The sequence below is a fragment of the Salvelinus alpinus genome, chromosome 10, assembly GCF_045679555.1.
Source record: "Salvelinus alpinus chromosome 10, SLU_Salpinus.1, whole genome shotgun sequence".
Classification (NCBI taxonomy): domain Eukaryota; kingdom Metazoa; phylum Chordata; class Actinopteri; order Salmoniformes; family Salmonidae; genus Salvelinus; species Salvelinus alpinus.
Window position 1 is genome coordinate 55995367 of NC_092095.1, and position 8080 is coordinate 56003446.

At 49.1% G+C, this 8080-nt stretch overlaps 1 protein-coding gene across 2 annotated transcripts in view; it reads left to right on the plus strand.

Moving 5' to 3' along the window:
* The window catches only part of LOC139532298 (unconventional myosin-X-like), a 62899-nt gene that overhangs the window by 34728 nt on the left and 20091 nt on the right, over positions 1-8080 (plus strand). For both annotated transcript variants that reach the window (XM_071329733.1, XM_071329732.1), the window contains exons 3-11: positions 3494-3652; positions 4728-4915; positions 5297-5431; positions 5516-5640; positions 6235-6248; positions 6762-6846; positions 7029-7135; positions 7501-7630; positions 7764-7882. In XM_071329733.1, the coding sequence (XP_071185834.1) occupies positions 3494-3652; positions 4728-4915; positions 5297-5431; positions 5516-5640; positions 6235-6248; positions 6762-6846; positions 7029-7135; positions 7501-7630; positions 7764-7882 (1062 nt within the window). The remainder of the gene's footprint in view (positions 1-3493; positions 3653-4727; positions 4916-5296; positions 5432-5515; positions 5641-6234; positions 6249-6761; positions 6847-7028; positions 7136-7500; positions 7631-7763; positions 7883-8080) is intronic.

The window sequence follows — 8080 nt, forward strand, 5'->3', positions numbered from 1 at the left end:
TTTGAGCCAGTTTCACATAGCAGGAAAATAATCCTTCAGCAACAGGAAACGGAACGTGTGTTAACCAACACTCCTGTGCTCTTAGAAACCAGCTTGGAGAATTAGGAGTACATATCTGGTCTCTCTCTCTCTCTCTCTCACTCACACACACACACACACACACACACACACACACACACACACACACACACACACACACACACACACACACACACACACACACACACACACACACACACACACACACACACACGCTCAGGGTGTGGCTGTGCCCTATGACTGCATCCACCTCAGACCGGACACTGTACAATCCCCTTCAAAAACCAGGCAGTCGGGTCAAATACCAACCAGACGTCTGGAAACCAACTGAGTTGCCATATGAACATCCTGGGATTCTATAGGACTCTACTTCTATTGTCAGATGAGACGTCAGCCATCCGTGGAATGAATGAAGGAGCTTTTCATGGAAATAACATGTCAATCATGTACTGTTACTGCATTGTACTTCATTGTACTGTGCAGTGGCTATACTGATATCAGGGTGAGTATAGGCTTGGACTCCTCACCTCCTCCTCTCCTCCTCTCCTCTCCTTCATGACAACTGTTAGATGAAAGGACTGGTAGGTGTACATAGCCTACCAGACCAGGCATCCTGGAGAAAAGGATCTCTCTCTCTCCCTCTCCCTCGTTCCACTGGGCTCCCTTCCCCTCTTGTCCCCTCCCTTCTTTCCAGTTGCCATGGAAACTGATGACATAGATGTGGGGGCTCGGCTCTTCCACATGCAGAAGGAAAGAGAGAGAGAGAGAGACCAAAAGTATGTGGACACCTGCTCATCTCATTCTGAAATCATGGGCATTAATATGGAGTTGGTCCCCCTGATGTTGGGCGATTAGGCCTGGCTTGCAGTCGCCGTTCCAATTCAGCCCAACGGTGTTCGATGGGGTTGAGGTCAGCGCTCTGTACAGGCCAGTCAAGTTCTTTCACATCGATCTCGACAAACCATTTCTTTATGACCTCGCTTTGTGCATTGTCATGCTGGAACAGGAAAGGGGGATACCCAGTCAGTTGTACAACTGAATGCATTCAACTGAAATGTGTCTTCCACATTTAACCCAACCCCTCTGAATCACCCATTTCATGAAGCTCCTAACGAACAGTTCTTGTGCTGACGGCCGTCTTGTGCACTGGGCGGGCCCGTTCTGTGAGCTTGTGTGGCCTACCCCTTCGCAGCTAAGCCGTTGTTGCTCCTAGACGTTTCCACTTCACAATAACAGCACTTACAGTTGACCGGAGCAACTCTAGCAGGGCAGAAATTTGACGAACTGACTTGTTGGAGAGATGGCATCCTATGACGGTGCCACGTTGAAAGTCGCTGAGCTCTTCAGTACGGGTCATTCTACTGCCAATGTTTAGTCTGTGGAGATTGCATGGCTGTGGGCTCAATTTTATACACATTTCAGCAACGGGTGTGGCTGAAATAGCCAAATCCACTAATTTGAAGGGGTGTCCACATACTTTTGTATGTATAGTGTAGATGAAATGAGATGAGTTTATTAGTGACATGCACAGGGTGGCAGATGTAATGGCAGGGTACAGTGCAGGTCAAAGAATGAGAAGTGAATAAGAGGGTGTAGAATGTCTATAGAAGGATGTATTTGTTGCAACATAATGTCCCTGAAAAGAGAATCTGTGTTAAGGACATGGTATACATGGGTATTTACCAACCCATTGTACTATGAGCAATACACCAGTGGAAGGGCCTTAGCAACACACTGTCAATACACCAGTGGAAGGGCCTTAGCAACACACTGTCAATACACCAGTGGAAGGGCCTTAGCAACACACCCGCAATACACCAGTGGAAGGGCCTTAGCAACAAACCCGCAATACACCAGTGGAAGGGCCTTAGCAACACACTGTCAATACACCAGTGGAAGGGCCTTAGCAACACACCGTCAATACACCAGTGGAAGGGCCTTAGCAACACACCGTCAATACACCAGTGGAAGGGCCTTAGCAACACACCCGCAATACACCAGTGGAAGGGCCTTAGCAACACACCCGCAATACACCAGTGGAAGGGCCTTAGCAACACACCCGCAATACACCAGTGGAAGGGCCTTAGCAACACACCCGCAATACACCAGTGGAAGGGCCTTAGCAACACACCCGCAATACACCAGTGGAAGGGCCTTAGCAACACACCCGCAATACACCAGTGGAAGGGTCTTAGCAACACACCCGCAATACACCAGTGGAAGGGCCTTAGCAACACACCAGTGGTGCTCATTTCCTGTTCAAGGAATTGCAAGAACTGAAAATACCTCTCTTTCTCGATTCATGAATTGGAATTTAATAGAAATGAGACTAAATGTTGTTGACTCCAACTGTGCAATATTTACCTTTGCATTGCATCTGTAATATGTATCCCCTCTTTCTCTCCTCTCTCTCTCTCTCTCTCTCTCTCTCTCTCTCTCTCTCTCTCTCTCTCTCTCTCTCTCTCTCTCTCTCTCTCTCTCTCTCTCTCTCTCTCTCTCTCTCTCTCTCTTCCCCATCCTCTCTCTCTTTCTTTCTCTCCCCATCCTCTCTCTCTTCCCCATCCTCTCTCTCTTTCTTTCTCTCCCCATCCTCTCTCTCTTCCCTCTCCTCTCTCTCTTCCCCATCCTCTCTCTCTTCCCCATCCTCTCTCTCTTTCTTTCTCTCCCCATCCTCTCTCTCTTCCCCATCCTCTCTCTCTTTCTTTCTCTCCCCATCCTCTCTCTCTTCCCTCTCCTCTCTCTCTTCCCCATCCTCTCTCTCTTCCCCATCCTCTCTCTCTTTCTTTCTCTCCCCATCCTCTCTCTCTTCCCTCTCCTCTCTCTCTTCCCCATCCTCTCTCTCTTCCCCATCCTCTCTCTCTTTCTTTCTCTCCCCATCCTCTCTCTCTTCCCCATCCTCTCTCTCTTTCTTTCTCTCCCCATCCTCTCTCTCTTCCCTCTCCTCTCTCTCTTCCCCATCCTCTCTCTCTTCCCCATCCTCTCTCTCTTTCTTTCTCTCCCCATCCTCTCTCTCTTCCCCATCCTCTCTCTCTTTCTTTCTCTCCCCATCCTCTCTCTCTTCCCTCTCCTCTCTCTCTTCCCCATCCTCTCTCTCTTCCCTCTCCTCTCTCTCTTTCTTTCTCTCCCCATACTCTCTCTCTTCCCTCTCCTCTCTCTCTTTCTTTCTCTCCCCATCCTCTCTCTCTTCCCTCTCCTCTCTCTCTTCCCCATCCTCTCTCTCTTCCCTCTCCTCTCTCTCTTTCTTTCTCTCCCCATCCTCTCTCTCTTCCCTCTCCTCTCTCTCTTTCTTTCTCTCCCCATCCTCTCTCTCTCTCTCTCTCTCTCTCTCCCCCTCCTCTCTCTCTCTTCCCCCTCCTCTCTCTCCCCCTCCTCTCTCTCTCTAACCACTCCTCTCTCTCTTTCTTTCTCTCCCCCTCCTCTCTCTCTCTCTCCCTCCCCCCCCCCTCCCCTCTAGGTACTGTATCTCCAGCAGGCTGAGGTGACTAGAGAGAGAGTGTATGCTATGCATCAGTCCAGTATAGATGGAGTGGAGGACATGTCCACTCTGGCAGAACTACACGAAGCTGCCATCATGCACAACCTCTACCAGCGCTACCAGAAGGACAGCATCTATGTAAGTCACACACTAACACACATACACACACACATGCGTGTGCTAGACAATGAATACCTCCCCTCCTCTTCCGGTAATCTCCTGGCTAAAGGCTTTTGACGGGAAACACAAATCAACTTATATCATCTCTTCTTCTGTCCGTCTGAGCGTGTGTGTGTATGTGTGTGTGTGTGTGTGTGTGTCTGGGGAGGTGGTCTATAAATGACACACTCTGGCAGTAATGTAGCGCAAAAGGTGACGTCAAAGCACAACACATGGTTACTAGCTAAGTAGTTCACATCTGCTTTACTGGCACCCAGCCTCAGCCCTACTACCCATAATGCACCTCTCTACAGTTATATACAACAGTACTGTGTTATCCCCTAAATAGGGGAAAGATTTGAAATCATTAATCGACAGAATCATGAATTAACAGGCAGACAGACAGAACATAGAAAGATACATGGCTTAAAGGACACAGAGACACACAGAGTGACCTAATGTAGATGATGGAACACACTGTGTGTGTCTGTGTGAGACAGAGGGCACGGTGGATGACCTTATCGAGATGATGAGGAGGGATTTCCTTTAAGCCGATCGTATTAGTTCACCCGGTGTGCTGGTCAGGTTTCTGTGTCAGTTTGTGTGTGTGTGTGTGTGTGTGTGTGTGTGTGTGTGTGTGTGTGTGTGTGTGTGTGTGTGTGTGTGTGTGTGTGTGTGTGTGTGTGTGTGTGTGTACACTCGCACGCGTGTGTGTCATAGAATATGCGGAGCACAGAATATGATCCGATGTGAGGCTTGCTGACTTGATGTGTCAGCTGAATGTACGGGAAGTAAACAAGGACAACTGCTATTTCCAATACTCCAAAATGACTGTCCTCCTCTCTCCGCTCTCTAGCTCTGTTCTCTCATCTGTCTGTGTTTCTCTGAGTAATATATAGTACATTTTATCCTGGTGCTGGATACAACGTGTGTGTGTGTGTGTGTGTGTGTGTGTGTGTGTGTGTGTGTGTGTGTGTGTGTGTGTGTGTGTGTGTGTGTGTGTGTGTGTGTGTGTGTGTGTGTGTGTGTGTGTGTGTGTGTGTGTGTGTCTCAGACCAACATAGGCAGCATCCTGGCAGCGGTGAACCCTTATAAACAGATCCCAGGCATGTATGACCTAGATAGAGTTGAGCTGTACAGTCGACACCACATCGGAGAACTCCCGCCCCATATCTTCGCTGTAGCCAATGAGTGTTACCGCTGCATCTGGAAACGACACGACAGCCAATGCGTCCTCATCAGGTGAGATTTGATTGGTCGAGTATGAAGTTGTTGTTTAGACCTTTCCCATCTGACCCCTTGTCCAATCACATCCAATGAAGATTCACTCATTAATCTGATTGGTTTACAGACCAAAGGCTAACTCAATATCTATTAACCAACCACTGTGTAATATATATTATAGTCCAGACAATAACGTGCAAATTGTGTTAACTTATCAGATTAATTTGGTGGAGAAGATCAGAGAAAGGTTAAGTGTGGTTTTTAGAGTGTGACCGTGTGTGTGTGTGTGTGTGTGTGTGTGTGTGTGTGTGTGTGTGTGTGTGTGTGTGTGTGTGTGTGTGTGTGTGTGTGTGTGTGTGTGTGTGTGTGTGTGTGTGTGTGTGTGTGTGTGTGTTCCAGTGGGGAGTCGGGGGCTGGTAAGACAGAGAGCACCAAGCTGCTGCTCCAGTTCCTGTCTGTGATGAGCCATAACTCTGCTGGGTCGCCTCCTTCTGAGAAGACCACTCCAGTGGAGCAGTCCATCGTTCAGAGCAGGTACACACACACACACACACACACACACACACACACACCCAACTGTCTAAATACACACACACTAACATTCCTCTCTGTGTACAGTCCTATCATGGAGGCGTTTGGGAATGCCAAGACAGTGTACAACAACAATTCTAGTCGCTTTGGGAAGTTCATCCAGCTCCACTTCTCCCAGAGCGGGAACATCCATGGTGGATGTATCGTTGACTGTATCCTTCTCTGTCCTGCTCTCTCTGTCCCAGTCCCACCCCAGTGGTTCTGTACTGCTCTCTCTGTCCCAGTCCCACCCCAGTGGTTCTGTCCTTCTCTCTCTGTCCCAGTCCCACCCCAGTGGTTCTGTCCTTCTCTCTCTGTCCCAGTCCCTCCCCAGTGGTTCTGTCCTTCTCTCTCTGTCCCCAGTCCCTCCCCAGTGGTTCTGTCCTGCTCTCTGTCCCCAGTCCCACCCCAGTGGTTCTGTCCTGCTCTCTCTGTCCCCAGTCCCACCCCAGTGGTTCTGTCCTTCTCTCTCTGTCCCCAGTCCCTCCCCAGTGGTTCTGTCCTTCTCTCTCTGTCGCCAGTCCCTCCCCAGTGGTTCTGTCCTTCTCTCTCTGTCCCCAGTCCCTCCCCAGTGGTTCTGTCCTTCTCTCTCTGTCCCCAGTCCCACCCCAATGGTTCTGTCCTGCTCTCTGTCCCCAGTCCCAGCCCAGTGGTTCTGTCCTGCTCTCTGTCCCCAGTGGTTCTCATCCTGGTCTGCAGGGACCTCCAGCCATTACACATCATATCTGTTCAACATGTTGACCCCTCCTTAACTCCTTTCCTCTCAGATTTACTGGAGAAGGTAATGCTCTACCCGCTATCTTGGGTGGCCGTACACACACACACACACACACACAACACACACACACACACACACACACACACACACACACACACACACACACACATGCATGCATAGTCACACACCTCACACATACAGTCTCATACACACACGCACACACACACATGCATAGTCACACACACACACACACACACACACACACACACACACACACACACACACACACACACACACACACACACACACACACACACACACACACACACACACACATGCATGCATAGTCACACACCTCACACATACAGTCTCACACACACACGCACACACACACATGCATAGTCACACACACACACACACACACACACACACACACACGTGCATAGTCACACACCTCACACATATAGTCTCACACACACACACACACACGCATCTCACACATACAGTCACACACACACACACACACACACACACACACACACAACTTGTTCTAGACCTGTGTTCCTTCTACTATAGAACCGCGTGGTGAGACAGAACCCTGGAGAACGGAACTACCACATCTTCTACGCCCTGCTGGCCGGAGCCAACAAGGAACACAGGGGTGAGGAGAGTTCTGGTCATGTTGTAGTTATGTTGCAATATGGTTGTTGGGATGTTGACAACAACATTATCGATGTTGTCCAAATGGGTGGTCAAATTGTGGTTCTGTTGTCCCAATGTTGTGGTGATGTTGTGGTAATGTTGTGTTAACGTTGTCCTGATGTCTGTTGTCTCTCCTATCAGAGCTGTATTTCCTGGACGACCCTCCTGAGTCATTCCACTACCTCAGCCAATCAGGCTGTCTCAAAGACAAGAGCCTGGATGATAAACAGCTTTTCAACAGCGTCATGGTTCGTGTGTGTGTGTGTGTGTGTGTGTGTGTGTGTGTGTGTGTGTGTGTGTGTGTGTGTGTGTGTGTGTGTGTGTGTGTGTGTGTGTGTGTGTCTGTGTGTGTGAGTATGTATGTATGTGGGATATTTGTGTGTGTGTGTGTGTCTGTGTGTCTGTGTGTCTGCGTGTGTGAGTGTGCATGTATGTGGGATATTTGTGTGTGTGTGTGTGTTTGTAACTGTGTTTGTACGTGTGTCTATGTTTTTCAACATTGGTAATGTTTGTGTGTGCGTATGTGTGTAATATTTGTATGCATGTGTTTGTGTGTGTTATTTTTGGCGCGTGTGTTTCTGTGACATTGTAATACTGAACATTGACCATGTAGGAGGCGCTGAAGGTGATGGAGTTCACTGAGGAGGAGACCAGAGACGTGTTCAAACTGCTGTCTGGAGTCCTACAGCTGGGCAACATTCAGTTCATGACCGCCGGAGGAGCGCAGATCACCACCAAACAGGGTGTGTGTGTGTGTGTGTGTGTGTGTGTGTGTGTGTGTGTGTGTGTGTGTGTGTGTGTGTGTGTGTGTGTGTGTGTGTGTGTGTGTGTGTGTGTGTGTGTGTGTGTGTGTGTGTAACGTGTCTCTCTCTCCAGTGCTCAGTAATGTCAGTGAGCTACTCGGGCTGGACTGCTTCCAGCTGTCTGAGGTGCTGACGCAGAGATCCATGATCCTCAGAGGAGAAGAGATATGCTCTCCGCTCACCATAGAACAGGTACACACACACACACACACATAGTCTCGCACATACACACACTGGGACTGACACATACATTTGCATTAAGACAGTGGACGGAAGTTTCCCTGCCCCTCTCTTTCTCTCCCCCTTTCTCTTCTCTCTCTCTCCCCCTCTCTCTCTCTCTCTCTCTCTCTCTCTCTCTCTCTCTCTCTCTCTCTCCCCCTCTCTCTCTCT